The 18,143-nt window shown below is 38.7% G+C and overlaps 1 protein-coding gene across 5 annotated transcripts in view; it reads left to right on the top strand.

The window, feature by feature from the left end:
* The window catches only part of LOC120782751 (serine/arginine repetitive matrix protein 2), a 140,796-nt gene that overhangs the window by 80,787 nt on the left and 41,866 nt on the right, over nt 1-18,143 (top strand). For all 5 annotated transcript variants that reach the window (XM_040115196.1, XM_040115201.1, XM_040115198.1 and 2 more), the window contains one exon: nt 17,859-18,065. In XM_040115196.1, the coding sequence (XP_039971130.1) occupies nt 17,884-18,065 (182 nt within the window). In that variant the 5' untranslated portion in view covers nt 17,859-17,883. The remainder of the gene's footprint in view (nt 1-17,858; nt 18,066-18,143) is intronic.

The raw sequence follows: 18,143 nt of genomic DNA, 5'->3' as shown, positions 1-18,143 counted from the left end.
CCAGATTAGCTTAATGTTCCGTTGAGGCGTATGTAAGGTATGCATAGGCATCTAAGTATGTCTACTACTCGTCTATGTACTCGTCTACGTACTATAAAATCGCATGCAAAGCCTTGCAGACTACTAAATTATGTGCTTTTCACGGTTTATTGCGTTTTCCGTTGCTACTTTATGGCCATGTCGTCAGACGCCGCGACGTACTTACCCGCTTCCCGTCACTTCCACCCACCATCACTACCCCGCTAACTAAATGTCAATTTGACTTTTGGAATACTATGTTGCTTTCAGTGGCAAATATTAAAACGACTCGGTACATTTATATGCAAATTATGTGCTGTCATCTTTGCTCGGCGCTGGCGGATACGCCAACACACGCACGCTCTCACACACACACCTACGCGACTCAATTTATTTGTTTGCACTGAAGTTAAGTAAACAAACAGTTTTCCATGCTTGCCCCATCAACACTCGCCTCAATATATCGCCAACGTGCCACGCACTTCCACAGTTGGTAGTCGTCGTGACCCAGAAAACGTATTTACATACTTATCAAAAGCGAGAAAATCCGGAATTTCGCACAGAAAGAAAATCAATTGCAAAAATAATGTGCTTATAATAATCGTGCGTGAATTGTCGGCGAAGTAGAATTTTGGAAAGTTTTGTTAATATTTTATTGTTGTTATAGAGACATGCACATTAAATAAAAATCGTATATTATATACGGGACAGTCACGAGAAAAAAGTGAATTTAGGTTAGGAAAAAATATCTAAAGTTCCCTTAAAACCAATAAAACAATCGAGCGATTTTTTGGTAACTATAAATGAGGAAGACAATATTATATAATCTGTGAAAATTACCATATATTTAATTATTAGATATGCTAGATAATATTTAAGTTGTCCAGTCATTTTAATATACTTTTTATTAGTTTGGGATGCTCTGGTCAAGATTTTTGAAAATTTCGCTTTAAATTTGGGCTTTATTTGTTATCGTAATCCCCACCAGATGTTATACTCTTATGTAAACGATTATTCCAGTCCTGGTAACACATTTTGGGATGGTCTTTACCACCTTCCGTGAATTTCGTTTTATCCCTTCGATTGACTGAAAACGGATTCCACGGAGCGGCAATTTTAGTTTGGAGAAAGAGAAAAAATCACACCGAGCTAAGTCTGGTGAATACGGTGGTTGATCGATGGTATTCATTGCGTTTTTGGCTTTTACTTCGGGCACAATCGTGGCTCAATGCGATGGTGCATTTTCATCGTGTAAAATCCATGAATTGTTCTTCCACAATTCCGGCACTTTTCGATGGATGTTCTCACGCAAGCTTCTCAATATGACCAAATATAACTCCTTATTTATCGTCTATCCCACCGGAATAAACTTACAATGCACCAAACCACGAATATCGAAGAAAAAACAATGAGCATCACCTTGATTTTTGAGCGCGTTATGCGTGTTTTTCGCGCCGTTCCGCGGATTGTTGGCTTGCTTGCATGCCAAACTCAAAAAGTCTTGGGTGATCTTGGAGTTTAGATATATATTTAATTCTACTGTCCTCTACTTCTTTCTTTACCATGGGAATACCAAGATCTTTATGGATATTTCTGTTACGCATGTACCATGGTGGACACATGATTGTTCTAAGAATTTTCGATTGGAACCTTTGTATTATATCAATATTAGTTGCACATGTCCTTCTCCACAGTTGAAAACCATACATCCAAATTGGCTTTATGGCCGCATTATATAAAAGCACTTTGTTGTCTAGGCTAAGTTTAGAATTCTTGTTTAAAAGCCAATTTAAATTTGAGGTGTTTTCTTCACGTAAGTCTTCTATCTAAGTGAATACCAAGATATGTTACTTCGTTCACTTGGGGTACTAAAATATTGTTAATTTTTATTGCCGGGCACAGTTTTGGTCTAAGCGAAAATGTAAGATGCTTACACCTTCTTCATCCACATTCATACGCCAGTTGGGTAGCCATTCTTCGACAGAACCTAAGTGCTCGGCTAATATTTTTGATGCTATAATGTGGCATTTGTTACGGCTCACTAAAGCTGTATCATTCACAAAAGTTGAAGTCAATATACTTGTATTATTAGCTGTTGGAAGATCTGCTGTATATATTATGTATAGAGTTGGGCCTAAAATACTGCCCTATGGTACACCAGCCCTATCTGTCTTTCATCAGTTATGAAATCTCCCACTCTTACCATAAATTGTATATTTTTTAAATAAGACTCCAACGTTTTATACCATTCTAAAGGTAGAATGTTTTTAATCTTATATAAATGGCGTTCACGTGCCTTATCAAATGCCTGAGCCACGTCTAGAAATATAGCTGAACAGTACTCTCCGTCTCCAAATGCTTTTCTGATATCTTTAGTAATTCTATTTACTTGCTCTATCGAGCTATGTTTTTCACGAAACCCGAATTGGTGCGTTGGTATTATATTTTTTTCGTGGAGGAAAGGAGACATCTTTGATAGTAACACTTTTTCAAATACTTTAGAAAGACAGGGTAGAAGACTGATTGATCTGTATGAAGTCGGCTGTGTTAAATCTTTCCCAGGCTTGTCTATCAAGATAATCTGCGACTTTTTCCATGAAATTGGATAATATCCGAGACTCAGAATTGCATTGAAGAGCAAAGGGAGCACCTCTACAGTAATATTTGGTAACTCAGTTGGCATTTTTGGGGTAATATTGTCATATCCTGGGGACTTTTTTGAGTTAAGTTCTCTTATGATTCTAATAATTTCAGAAGGTGAAGTCTTAAAAGACTCGAGTGACTCGTTAGCTGTGTTGGGTAAGCTGGACAGCTTAAAGTTGTTCTTTGGGCAATTAGGTTGAAATACCTTTACTAGGGGACTTGCAAAACAATTAGCCTTTTCCTCGTCGCTTCGAGCCCAATTTCCACCCAAGTCTCGTATAGGCATTTTGAAGTCAATTGGTGGCTTCATGGACTTTTGGGCTTTCCAAAGGCTGGCTTAAGCAGCTGCTCTTATTTGGCATAGTAGTAAAGGATAGTTCTACCAACTTAACAAAATACACTTTTTTGAAATATCATTTACCCGGGGTACTTAATTACATCTTGCGTGCCCTCGTATATTAGCTGTGGTAGAGAATTTTTCACCAGATTTTTATACTCTCGCAACAAAGTTGCTAAGGAGAGTATAATAGTTTTGTTCACATAACGGTTGTTTGTAAGTCCTAAAACTAAAAGAGTCAGATATAGGGTTATATATACCAAAGTGATCAGGGTGACGAGTAGAGTTGAAATCCGGATGTCTGTCGGTCCGTCCGTCCGTCTGTCCGTCCGTGCAAGCTGTAACTTGAGTAAAAATTGAGATATCATGATGAAACTTGGTACACGTATTTTTTGGCTTCATAAGAAGGTTAAGTTCGAAGATGGGAAAAATCGGCCCACTGCCACGCCCACAAAATGGCGAAAACCGAAAAATTATAAAGTGTCATAACTAAGCCATAAATAAAGAAATTAAAGTGAAATTTGGCACAAAGGATCGCATTAAGGAGGGGCATATTTGGACGTACTTTTTTTGGAAAACTGGGCGTGGCCCCGCTCCCTACTAAGTTTTTTGTACATATCTCGGAAACTACTATAGCTATGTCAACCAAACTCTACAGAGTCATTTTCTTCAGGCATTTCCATATACAGTTCAAAAATGGAAGAAATCGGATAATAACCACGCCCACCTCCCTTACAAAGGTTATGTTGAAAATCCAATCATGATAGCGGAATAAAACTTTACACAAATACGGTATTTGAAAAATATGTAAATGACGGATAATGAAACCTCGGTTATCACTTTATCATGCGAGAGTATAAAATGTTCGGTGACACCCGAACTTAGCCCTTCCTTACTTGATGATTATTGTTTCAATTTGAGACCCAGCTACAAGAGCAAAGTATTCGGATGCTAGAATTACCATTCACAATGCATATTATGGTGGCATATCAATTAAACATTACACGTTAGGACTGAAATAGAAATAACCACCCAGGCAAAGTACTTTAATAAATCCTGATTCATAGCCAATTAAGTTGAAATATGCTAAATATTTCATCAGTTCAAATCTAAGCGTGCCAGTATAAATCAACAAGTCCTGCACTTATCAGTCAGCGCCTCTTATTTAGTTTACAGCGCGAGGCATAACGCAGGCAATCTAACGCACACACCCACCCAAATTAAGAGCTCGCAAAGCTAATTGTTTGGACACGATATTATCCATATGCCACAACCCAAATGTTACCTTCAGACATATATATATATATATATATATATATATATATGTATAATGAATCTCTGAGCGTAAGTATGTATGCGCCTAGCAAACACTTTCCACCCCACAAGTAGTCAGCACGGCTAGACGGCGAGATCATCGAGAGATAGCGTTGAGTTCGCCGATTTACCACGATCACTGGCCACACTAGAAACAACAAACAGTGCGGCGTGAATTTGTATGCAATACGTTCGGTACAGCGGGGGCTGATAATTATGCGCCGCCACAGTGGGGTATGGCGGGAGGCCGGTGGAACGGGTTCAGCGCACTTTGAAATAATTCGTTTCATTTCGATGCGTTACATTTTTATTGTTTTGTTTGTTTAGTTGTTGTTGTTCTTATTGCAATCGCCTTAAGGTTTTTACTCGGTGTGTGTGAAACCGAATTAAGTGTGTGTGTGTGTGGATTTCGATTTCTTCTCCTGCGTCTTACCCGCCAGACTGCTTGAGTGCAGATTTACCGCCTGTCTCTCTTGATTGCCTGCCTGTCTGACTATTTGTCTGTCGTTTTCACTTGCTTGCTTCTGTGTTTCTCCTTTTGCTGCTCTTTGCCGCTGCGAATTTAATTACTTCACTTGATGTGCGTTCCTTAAATGTCGGGCTGACTGACGGCATGCCAGCCTCTTGGTCTCTGGTTGTCTGCATTTCCTAGATGCAGTACAGTGGTGTTTTACGGGCTGCTTTGGGTGAGAATTTTTCCAAAATTTAAGAGTTGGAAAGAAATTTAAAAATGTCATTCAAACATTTTGTGATCAAAATCTCTAACTTCGATATTAGCCAATATTCTTCTTCTTTATTGTAGTAGACACGGTTACGCGGTGGAGTTTACGCGGTTATAGCCGAGTTTATAACAGCGCGCCAGTGATTCTTCCTTTCCGCTGTTTGGCGCCAATCGGAGTTTCCAAGTGTGGCCAGGTCCTTCTCCACCTGGTCTTTCCAACGGAGTGAGGTCTTCCTCTTGTTCTGCTTCACTCGGCGTTTACTCCATCGAATAATCCCAGAGCTGGAGTGTTTTCATCCGTTTGGACGACATGACCTAGCCAGCGTAGCCGCTGCCCTTAATTCGCTGAACTAAATATGTCAATGCCGACCATTGACTGCGGTATTCGCTGTTTGCAATGCGTAAAGTACAATAGATCTTCGGCAGAACCTTTCTCTCGAAAACTCTTAACGTCGACTCATCAGATGTTGTCATCGTCCATGCCCCTGCATCACGTAGGAGGACGGGGATGATGAGTGACTTGTAGAATTTGGTCTTTGTTCATTGAGAGAGTTAACTTCTCAATTGCCTACTCAGTCCGAAGTAGCATTTGTTGGCTAGAGTTATTCTGCGTTGAATTTCGAGGATGGTATTGTTGTTGGTGTAATTATTGGTTCAAAGAAATTATTTACGACTTCGAAATAATGACTGTTTGTTTGATGACAGGAGATATTTCGTCTTGCCTTATCCACGGCTCTTACTGAAGCCATTAAGCTGGGCAAGAAGCTAGTGAGTCAAAATTAGTTACTTTTCAGCCGATACAAGCATGCAAAGCTTATTACTAATTTTCATATCCTTGTTACAAGTCTCGGCTGGGATTATATTCCGTGAATGAAATCAAGTTGAAAAATCTTGGAATTTTCTGCCTACTTATCTGATCGTTTACGACGAATTGCTTCACAAATTGCCAAGTGGTATTACTTAATGACGGTTTGGCCCTGTGAAACGAATTTGTGATGAACCACATTATGCTATGCGATGAGCACTGCCTTGATTTTGGACCGGTTTTCGGTTTCGGCTTACTCATGGTGCGCCATTCACCTACATTATCAAAAACCCACGTCTTGACATCAGTAATGATGCGTTTGACCTTGTTTGCCAACCGTACTCGACGTCGGTTTAGCGAAAAATTCAGGTCTTTTAGTCTATATCTCTAATGACAACTGGAAGATTTTGAAGAGCTGTGTAAGATTTATCGTCATTAACAAAGGTGGATGGACGACTCGCATGTGACCAGTTTGCGATGACTTTACGACTTTCACTGAGTGCTTTGGGGTTCCTTATAAAGCAGACTGCCACAATACTTCTGTAACATCTTCCACGATTACTTCCATCGATTCCGTAGCCGTGATTTCATTGGAAACACAATTTTCATCGATTCGGATCAGTTCAGTCCGTGTTAAATTTGATCAGATGACATATTTTAGTTTGTTTTGTTAGCTTAAAAATTAAAAATAAAAATTCTGTTTTAACCAATATTTTCTTATTAGATACATTATCATTAATAATGTTTTGCCAAACTAAACATTCATATTTTATTTTCTAAATATATTTTTTTAATTTTCAACATATTATTATCATATCCATCCCACTGTGCACACAAACACGCACGCCAACTCCCATTTACCAGGCGTTATCTGCCTATACTCAAACTGCTCGCTACTGTTGCATTAACCACTCATATGTCGAAATGTATTTAGTGTGCACTCAACCACCCCTTCCTACCTTGTTCCCCTTAGTTCCTTTACAATTCACATTTCGTGCTAATTGCACTGAATTGTGTTTGTTGTTCTATGGCTTTTATTGACTAGTGCCTTACTTTGTCTCAATTTACTTCACTTAGCACAGAGCAGCCGAAATGTCTACATATCTACAAATATACTATATACATATGTATATTATATACATATGTACATACTTACATACGTATGTGTATACATATATTATGTACTCCCATGTGCATTGCTTTGCTCCCAATCCGTCAGCTATCTGTTTTTTATGTCTTTAAATTAAGTTTCCTTTGCATTTGATCAGCTTGACGAACGCATATTTGTCAGCACCCTGTATTAAGCGAGTGCATTCAGCTGAATTTTCAGTTGCTACTTTTAACATGTTTGTTTATTTGGTGTTGATGCTGCTTTTATACACGGAGCCACATGTGACAAAGTGTATTTTTAGCCACATGTTCTTCTAAACGAGTGACAAACGAACACTCACTAAAAACATAAACCCTATTTTGTTAACGGTTACTGTCTGATAGTTGATAAATGAGCGTTTTGAAAGTATATATGTATATAAACAGGATATTATAAATTTTGGACATATTTTTTGAAAAGAGTTGCCAGCTGTTTGAAAATTTTCATATACAAATTTGCCAAGATAAACAAATTGCTTAAGTATGATTATAAAAACGTGTTTGAAAGTATACAAGTGAAAGTATTTTTGACTGGGGTTGCCATTGGTCGGATAACCGTAATTTATCCGTGGTATATTTTGTGAAAAGGATTGCCAGCTGTTTGAAAATTATCAGTAAAAATTTTACAAGATAAATTTTACATTTAAAACTCTTTCTGGCAGAGAGGGATTGGATAACCGTAATTTATTTATGGTATTTTCAATTGGAGTATAGACATAGAAGGTGTGTTCTCAAAATAACGGACATTTTTGGACACAGAATAATATGGCATTATATTATCTTTGAAAAGTGTTATTTAGCGAAAATAGGTTCCTTTACCTCCTCTATAAGTTGCATCTATAGATTTTTATGACCCGAATGCGGTATATTAAGGGGTTAGGAGTAGTCAGACGCACGAAAAGATGAGATTTTTCAATATTTTTTTTGCTATTAAATCGTATTATTTTACAAAAGTAGTAATATGGCATTATTATAGAATGTGTTGACTTGAAGTCACGAAAATTTCAGAAAAAAAAAAAAATATTTCCAAAGTTATAGTTGTGTGACCCAGTTCCAAGAAAAAGGTACTTGCGGTGACAACCATAAGTCCTTGGAGACTTATCTAAAATCAATCGGACAAAAAAATTAGTTTTGTAAATAGCTAAACTCGGGCGTGATCGAAGGTTTTTTTTTTTTTAAATTAATAGAATGGCGGCCTCAGGAAATTTTTGTTTAAATTTTTGGGGAAAAAATCAACAGTTAACACAGTCTTAAAAAATCGAAATTTAAAAAAAAATTCTTCGATCAGGCTCGAGTTTATTATGTATTCTAAAAGCTGTATAAATTTCATTAAAATCTACTAGGCGGTTTTCGAGTTACAGTTGTCACCAGTTCAAAAAACATAGTTTTTGGAAAACGCGTTTAAAGTTTCACACTAGAGCTTTGAAGTGTCCGACCTCTCTTTGATATTTGTCGAATAATTCAAAAACTAATTATCAGATCAACGTGAAATTTTTGGAGAATATTTTTAAGATATTATGCTTATCGAAAATGCAAAAAAAAAATTAATTTTCTGACTACCCCTAACCCCTTAAGTTTCTCACGAAGTTTGTAACACCCAGAAAAGAACGGCGGATACCATATATGTTAGGTTTCGAGATATCGATCTGAATTTTTGCACACGGTTTTTTCTACACAAAGAGCTGCTCCGTTGTCGGAATCGGCGAAATCGGACCACTATATCATATAGCTGTCATACAAACTGAAAGATCGCAATCAAGTTCTTGTATGGAAAACTTTTTCATTCGACGAGATATATTCGCCGATATTGGCACGATTTATTATCCAAGACAACATTACAATCTCTGTAGACATTTTTTCAGATCGGACCACTCAAGTATACAGCTGCAATACAAATAGGCCGATCGACATCAAGATAACGATCTTTTTATGCCCCTTTATGCTATAAAAATACTCCAGTGAAGGGTATTATAGCATGTTATCGATGCAGCCAAAGATAACGTTTATTTGAAATTGATGTTATTTTAACATCTGTAGTCCGATTTACATGAAGATTTGAAGAAGGAATTGAGTGTCTGAAATTGTTCTTCTTAAGCAAACTCATGAAAGGTGTTGAGAATACATATGTATATCTTGCATATTCAAACAACTGCAACCAACTTCGCTTAAAATTCTTCAGATGAGGGGGAATTTGCAAAAGGCAGCATCGTTCTCGGGCACCTCGTTTTAAGACCATGGACAAAAATAGTTTTGTTTGATGGAATTCTAGCATTGGCGGAACCATTTCTGAATCCCGGAAATAATTTAAAGCTTGTACAGCCTAATCGTAGCATTTTTAATGTCACTTCGACTTAATTATGGTAAAGAATTTTTGTATACTACATAACATAAAACTAGCGTGTACTTTTGGTGCCCACTGTATGCATAGAAAAAATATAAATAATAATGGTACTTTCGAAATATTCAATACTCAATTATAATTTCTAAACATACGTTTTGAAAATGTTTAGTTCCGTCCGTCGTAGGCCACCCTACTTATAGTAATACCAGCAAAGCAGGGCGCGTGCCATCACTCAGCAGCAACAGCAGATTGCCGTCGTTGTCTGTCGCTTGGGTTGTTATGCTACAGGAATACTGTTGTTGGCTGTTTGTTGCTGTTGTCACTGCTCCTATCTTTAGCAATCTGGTATTTATCGCCATGTTGTTGCATTTGTTGCTGCTGTTTTTGCGTTGTTTGCACGCTTGTCTTTGCCTTTGCTGCTGTGTGCATTCTACGGATCAGTAGTTGCCACCAGCCGGCATTTATGTACACGCACATATCAATGTATGCATGTAGCTTATATGGAGCATGTATGTATGTGTGTGTGCGTTTACTCGACATATATTGCTCCGCTTGCATTTCGCTGCTCTCACACACTTAATAATCGCCATACTCGCTCATCTCGGCATCTGGCTGCTGCCACGCCCGCCACACCGCCCGCTACACCGCCCACTCGCCGGCACGCACATGAATTGCACCGTTAAGTGTTCACTTAAATTTGCTAAGCACAAACGAATCTACAGCTGCTTGCGGCTTACCAGGTATTCCTGCTGCTGCTGCTTGCGTGATTTTTCGCCACAAACACTCGCACACACACTCACATGCAGCTGTTACTCAGCTATGCGTGGCCTAATGTATGTGGTTGTGTGCATGTTGGTGGCACAATGCGATCATCCACTCTCGACGCTCTGCTTATTGTTCTGCATTTGTGTCCATCAAGTGCATGTGCAACTCATTATTATTACCGCATGATTTTCCCTTCGAACATTACTTATGTGTGCTTACGAACACGCTTATGCCTTCACACATGCGTACTTATATAGTTCGCCATGAGTAAATACATATTTACACTTTTAATGCATGCCCACACATATGCTTTGTTGTCTTTCCTCGCACTTGCCACATGCAACACATGTTCGCCTTCTTTCATTGCACTCAAGATTTACCGTTAGCTGCTTGCTTGCACACAGCAATAATCTTGAGTGCGTGCCAGAGTGTCTTTTAAGTGATTTTCATTTGAACGCTTGGAAAAGTGCAACAAGCGAGCCAGCACACAAACACACATACATGCTATACAGACATCTGTAAGCATTTGTACACGCTTGTTTATGGCTGCAAATTAGCAAATTGAAACTACAAAATACTTTAAATTAATCATGCACTGGCTTATATTCACTTATATTCACTTTCATGCCAGCATAATTTCGCACATCGGCACTTGCAGGTTCATATTTACATGCAATACATATGTAAAGGTACACATATACATTTGTACATGCCTGCTTCATTAGCATCGCTTGGTCTATGGACTCCTTCGAGCCGCAAATGTTGCGAGTTGGTTTGCCATTAAGAGCAATTGATTGCAATCTTACATAATATGCTGCATTTTAATTGAATTTGCCATTCAACTGGTGTTTCAAAAATGGTCTGCAGTTGAAGAATTTGTGGGTTTTCAGTAGTTTATTACATTTCGAATTCATTGAATTTGATTACAATTGATTATTATATGATAATTAATAATGGGTTGTCAAAACAGTCTTGCGGTATTTTTATTGAATTAGTTTTTTTTTATTGAAATTGAAATGAATTTTTGATGACTCATGCCCAGCGCTTGACCGATGCTACGGCTGCTACTATGCCGGTTTCTTTCGACCAATTCAGCGATCTTATCGCAATTTTCGACGACAGGCCTTCCGGAGCGTGGCACATCTTCGACCACCTTATTATTACATTTCATTATTACATTTTACATTATTGCACTCGCTGTTTTTTTTTTATATTGAAAATGCAATTTCATTGTAAAGAAATCGTTAGAAATGAATCATTAGTCACACCTTTTTCCCAAATAAGCTTAGCTCGAGTAAAACTGTTCATCTTGTGGTTAGGTTAAATGGCTGATCAAAGATCGCACGTGATATAAGTAGTCCTTTGTGAGGCCATGGAAAAGAAGAACTTCTGTGTTCGAACTTATAAATTAGAAAAAAAAATCTTAGTAGCCACTACAAATTGGCACAGGTGTTTAATTTCCATTCCCGCGAGTTCAGTGGGATGTCCGAAGGTATGCGCTCCTACATAAGTGTATAAGCCTTGATCTCCCAAACGCGGAACAGTCAAGAAGGAAGTGTTGAGCTGTTTCCACCTCAACTTCTTCCACACAGCTACTACAGATGACGCCTGGTAGGTCCGTAATGCGTGGACGCCAATAGGACAGTGGTCTGTTAAAAGCCCCACAAGTAGGGAGCGGCTAGCCTTACGGGAGCAAAGAGGTGCTATCCTAGAATTAAAAGATGTTGAATTGTGAGTAGAACTGCTTCTGAGCCAGACTATGTGCTATCGCGCGGAATAAATAATAATCAGACGGTGCAATATCTGGTGCGGTTGGGGTAGAACTTCACACTTAAGCGTATCCTGGGTTTGGTAACGTAAAGCTGAGCGTTTTCATGCAGCAGAATCAATTTTTCCTGCCTCTATTGGTATTGGGGTTATAAATAAATCATGTTCCTTTTTATGAATTATTCCCAGCATGAAGTCGCTTTCAAATGACTTGGTGGGTGACCCGCAATGCTGCAGCAAGCTCTTCGTTTGATAGTTTCAAGCGTTTGGTACGAACTCTCGTCGTGCAACGTCTCCAATGCGTCGTCTTCGAAGATTTTTGGCCTTCCTTTACGCGGTCCGCCGTCGTTAATATCGAAATCGCCTTCTTTGAGGCGACGAAATTAATCCACTGCACGTCGTTTTACATGGAGCAGCAGCTCCGTAAACCTTTTGCAGTTCCCGCTGTGCTTCAGCCGCCGATTTCTTTGACTGAAAGAAGAAAATCAACACTTCCCGAACATTTTCCGTTTTCAAGGGTTGGCCTTCCTACGCGTGGACAGTCGTCGTTAAAATCGAAATCGCCGTCTTTGAATCGACGAAATCAATCACGGTACGTTGTTTCACTTGAGGCAGCACTTCAGTAAACTTTTTGGAGTTCTCCATGTGATTTAGCCGCCGATTTCTTTGACTTTTGAAGAATATGTACTTTCCTTAGATCTGCATAAAAATATGCAAATTCTAAAGTCCTTCACTGTTACACTTTATTGATGACTTAACACCTCCTGATTATATCGTCGTTTACATATAATTTTACTTTATTAGTTGGCCCTTTCTACTTACGCTCAGTTCACATTGTGTCAAATCCAGTGGCGCTAAATCGAGAATAAAATTTCAAATGCCAAGAAGCTGTCAATTTCAATTATGGCGACATTTCCCTCTACTTGATTGACAGCACAGATTTTCACATAGTTGCCAAATTGGCTGTCATAAATTACTAGAACCACTCTATGCTGACAATTCTTTTCACTCAGTTTGACGTAATTGAAAACCGCACATTATACATTGTGACAAAAAAGTACACGGAAATTGTTAACAGAACACAAAAAATGCGATGGTGCATTATCATCGTCTAAAATCCATGTTCTTCCATTTCCGGCCGTTTTCGATGGATGTTCTCTCGCAAACGCCTCGATACGGCCAAACAGAACATGATGTACCAAACCACGAATATCGGAAAAAATACTGAGCATCACCTTGATTTTTGAGTGACTTTGGCGTGGCTTTTTTGGTTTCGCCTCGTTTTTTTCCTCCATTCCGATGATTGTTGACTTGTTTGCATGTCAAACCCACAAACTCATGTCTCATCGGCAGTTATAATGCTCTCCATGAATGTGGGATCGGAATTCGCACGAGCAAGCATGTATATAGAGACCTATTTACTGTACTTTTTTTTTAGGAAAAATTCAACTTTATCGGAACTGCGTAAGAATGGTTTCGACGATTCAGAGCCAGTGAAAATTACACAATGGATAAGCCAGCTAACGAAAACCGATAAAATCATGGAAAACATCGAGTTAGACCGTCATGTGGCTTCTTGCGACATCGCCCAGAAGATGGGAGTTAGTCACCAAACCATTTTAAACCATCTGCAGAAGGTTGGATACACAAACAAGCTTGATGTTTGGGTGCCGCATGATTTGACGGAAAAAAACCGAATCAAAGCCTGTGATATGCTGCTGAAACGGAACAAACTCGACCCATTTTTGAAGCGGATGGTAACTGGCGACGAAAAGTGGATCACATACGACAATATCAAGCGAAAACGGTCGTGGGCGAAGGTCGATGAATCGCCAAACAGTGGCCAAGACGGGATTGACGGGCAGAAGGTTTTGCTGTGTGTTTGGTAGGATTGGAAGGGAATCATCCACTATGAGCTGGCCCCATATGACGGGAAGCTTAATTCTACCATCTACTGCGAACAACTGGACCGCTTGAAGCAGGCGATCGATCAGAAGCGTCCAGAATTGGCCAACAATAAGAGTGTAGTGTTTCACCTGGACAACGCCAGACTACATACTTCGTTGATGACTCGTCAATGTTTATCACCTGTTCCAGTCCATGGCGATCGCCCTTGTTAGAGTAAAGTTGAACTCAAAAAGCCTTGTGAAAAGTGGCTGTCCTAGTTCTTTGCAAATAGGGATGAGGCTTGTAAGAGGGTGGTATTATGAAGTTGCCCTCTAAATGGAAACGTATTATCTAACGAAACGGCGCATATTGGAACTAAATCCGATCACTGTAACACTTTTTATAAAGCATTGAATACAGAGCAAAAAGGCGGAAGTGAGATAATTGACAAACAATATATCGAAACATAACCTTCTTTCCAAATCAAAAAAAAAAAAATCAAAAAATAAATTAGATGATATTATTTACGGTTCATTTCATTCGTATATTACTCAACTTAAACGTAAAGCTACGATTACGAAAGAATTATGAAAGTTGATGGTTAAATGTCTGCTAGTTCTTGGGAAACCGGTGAACCATCTCTAAAAATAATCGATAATAATTCAATATTAGTATCGAATATTTATACCTATTCTACATATGCTATAATATTTCAATGATAGAGATATTACTCAATATCATATTGTGTTTATTTTAGCTTCCGCTGGTAAAGTCTTCATTTCTGCAAATACCGGAAAGTATGTCTTTTCTATTTGATTTGTTACATAGATACATTTATACTTACGTACAGTATATTTATGACCACATGCTATTTGTGTCTGAGGCATTAATATACATATGTACTTATATACGAGACTTGCAAGTTTAAATATATTTTTATGCTAGTGAATTGCACTAGGAATGTCCGTTAAGTTTTATGTGGTGGTATAAAGAAGTCATATAACATTTTCAACACCCTGCATTGAAACATCCGACTACATGGTGCGCATTATTTTAAGTCTGTATGTAAATACTGGCCATGAAGTTCGAATAGCAATCATCCGTCTGAGGAAAAACAAAGCGGCGCGGGCCGATGGATTGCCGGCCGAGCTATTTAAACACGGCGGTGAAGAGGTGATAAAGAGCATACATCAGCTTCTTTGTAAAATATGGTCGGATGAAAGCATGCCCAACGATTGGAATTTAAGTGTGCTATGCCCAATCCACAAAAAGGGAGACCCCACAATCTGCGCCAACTACCGTGGGATAAGCCTCCTCGACATCGCGTATAAGGTTCTATCGAGCGTATTGTGTGAAAGATTAAAGCGAACCGTCAACAAACAGATAGGACATAATCAGTGAGACTTGAAGCCTGGCAAATCAACAACTGACCAGATATTCACCATGCGCCAAATATTGGAAAAACCCGTGAAAGAAGAATCGACACACACCACCTCTTTTTCGATTTCAAAGCTGCCTTTGACAGCACGAAAAGGAGCTGCCTTTATGCAACGATTTCTGAATTTGGTATCCCCGCAAAACTAATACGGCTGTGTAAACTGACGTTGAGCAACACTAAAAGCTGTGTCAGGATCGGGAAGGACCTCTCCGAGCCGTTCGATACCAAACGAGGTTTTAGACAAGGCAAAACTATGAAGTTGTAGATAATTTCGTCTACTTAGGAACCAACATCAACACCAACAACAACGTCAGCATCGAAATTCAACGCAGGATATTTCTTGCCAAAAGGTGCTACTTCGGACTGAGTAGGCAATTGAAAAGCAAAGTCCTCTCTCGACGAATAAAAACCAAACTCTATAAGTCACTCATTATTCCCGTCCTGCTATAAGTTGTAGAGGCATGGACGATGACAACAACTGATGAGTCGACGTTGCGAGTTTTCGAGAGAAAAGTTCTGCGAAAGACTTATGGTCCTTTTTTCCAATATCGAATTCGATGGAACGATGAGCTGTATGAGATATACGATGACATTGACATAGTTCAGCGAATTAAAAAACAGCGGCTACGCTGGCTAGGTCATGTCGTCCGAATGGACGAAAACACTCCAGCTCTGAAAGTATTCGATGCAGGACCTGCCGGGGAAAGCATAGGACGAGGAAGACCTCCACACCGTCGAAAGGTGGAGAAGGACCTGGCTTCACTTGGAATCTCAAAATGGCGCCAGCTTGTGAAAAGAAGAAACGACTGGCGCACTGTTGTTAACTCGGCTATAACCGCGTAAGCGGTTTCCACGCCAGTAAAGAAGAAGAAGAAGAAGTAATGAATAATTTTTAGGTTTATTTACCAACTGAGTTGGTTAGACCTGTTTTAGAATCCTCTATTATTAAGTGCAATAATTAAATGCTTTTCACACTGAATTATTCAGTATAATTGTTTTGTATTTTGCTAAGAACAGAACACAGAAATCCTGTCAGAAAGTTTAACAATTACCAAGTCACTCGAATGAACTAATAGAATCTGTGAGAGTGGCTTGCTTAAAATCTATCGGGTCGCATCGCCACTGCGGTCAGCATTTTGACGTCAAAGGAACTACTTTGTTTTTTTTTTTGTCCGGATTCTTTCAGTTCATTTCAATATAAATGCCAAATAATAAAAAATCTAATACCAACTGATCGTGTATATCCTTTATAATACTGTCCGAAAGTCGATCGAAGCACCCATAGTCACTCTAATTTCCAGAAAGAAACTGTGAAAAAGGTATTTGCAGTTACTGATCTCACCAAGGTATTCTGTAACAAATCCCTGCACTTCTGTAGTCGATAAGACATTTACTGGCCATTTAAGCTAATACATTCTAATCCCCCTGATTTCTTTTGTAATTACATTTGAACTAGTTCCTCAGTTTTTGAGATATCGATCTGAAGATTTCCACATGTATTTTTCTCACCAAGAAGCTGCTCATTTGACCGAACCGTCGCCTTCGGATCACAATAGCATATAGTTACCAGACAAACTGCTTGAATGGAGAACTCACTCATTTGACAAGATATGTATATTGACAAAATTCGGCATGGGTTATTGTTCAAGCCAATGTTGCAATCCCCGAAGAAATTATTCAGATCGGATCACTATAGCATATAGCTGCCAAACAAACTGTTCGATCATACTTAAGTCCTTTTAGAAAAAAACAAATTATTTGACAAGATATCTTCCCGAAATGTGGAATAGAATAGTTTCCAACTATAATGGTACATTCTCTGAAGAACTTAGTCAGATCGGACGACTATACCGTATAGCTGCCATACAAATTGACCAATCAAAATCAAAATAAAGATCTCCGGTGAAGGCAATGACAGCTTCGTTTCAGTCAAAGTTAACGTGTTTGTCTAAAAACTAGAGACTTTTTTATAATAAATAAATGAAACTTTCCCTCAACACCTAGTAAGTTTACTCAATTTAATTTAAGAAAAAGAAAATAAATATTGAAAAATTTCAAAATTAAAAGGACACCCCTAATACAAGATATGTATGTCTACTGAACACATTACAACCTAGTACATTACAAGCTTCTGCTTTTCGATTTACAACCTGCGCATGCTGCAGAGTTATGATTTAGACAAAGTGACTTAAGCTTCCTGGCACACTTGGCAAGCTTGTCACCGCTTGTTCCGCTGAATGCTTTTCAAATGCAATACTTTGCTTTGGGGCAATAAAGTTGCCATAATGAGCTCAATAACTCACTGCAAAATGAGGCACACACACTTTTATGCAGCTGTAAGTGTGTACACTTATATATGTATGTACAATACAACAATAACAAATACATATTTTACTGTCACTGATATCCTTTCGAATGTGGAGCAAATAGCACTTTCTACACATTGCTGCCACCATCTCATCCCACTTCAACATGGCGTTGCCGCTTTTAAGAGTGTGTACGTGCAACATTGCACTTTAAACCCAGTTTTAGCTCTTCCTACTATTTTATGGATGTTTTTGCTACGATTTATCTACAACTTAGCTGTCTACTTTAAAATATTTTATGTTTTATTAAACTATTGTTGAATTGCATATTTATGTCTTGTTCTTTCCTCTGGATTTCTCTTTGCAGTGCACTCCACAGTTAAAGCTCCAAAATGGTGATAAGCAATCCGGATGCAGTGGCCGCCGCCGCCACCACGAACAATACTGCTGGCGATGCGGTTGACTTGGCACATCCATCGGGTATTCCACGTGATAGAATCGATAATATAATGAGCGGTATAGCAAATACGGGCGATGTGAAAATGAATAACCACCGAAAGAAGCTGCGTCAGAGGTGAGTTTGATGATGATAAGAGCTTTTGGTATTTTAAACAGCTTTTCATGTGTTTATCTAACGACTAATGAATCTTGT

This window comes from Bactrocera tryoni, chromosome 1 (assembly GCF_016617805.1).
Source record: "Bactrocera tryoni isolate S06 chromosome 1, CSIRO_BtryS06_freeze2, whole genome shotgun sequence".
NCBI classification, from domain to species: domain Eukaryota; kingdom Metazoa; phylum Arthropoda; class Insecta; order Diptera; family Tephritidae; genus Bactrocera; species Bactrocera tryoni.
This window is presented reverse-complemented; position numbering and strand designations above follow the sequence as displayed.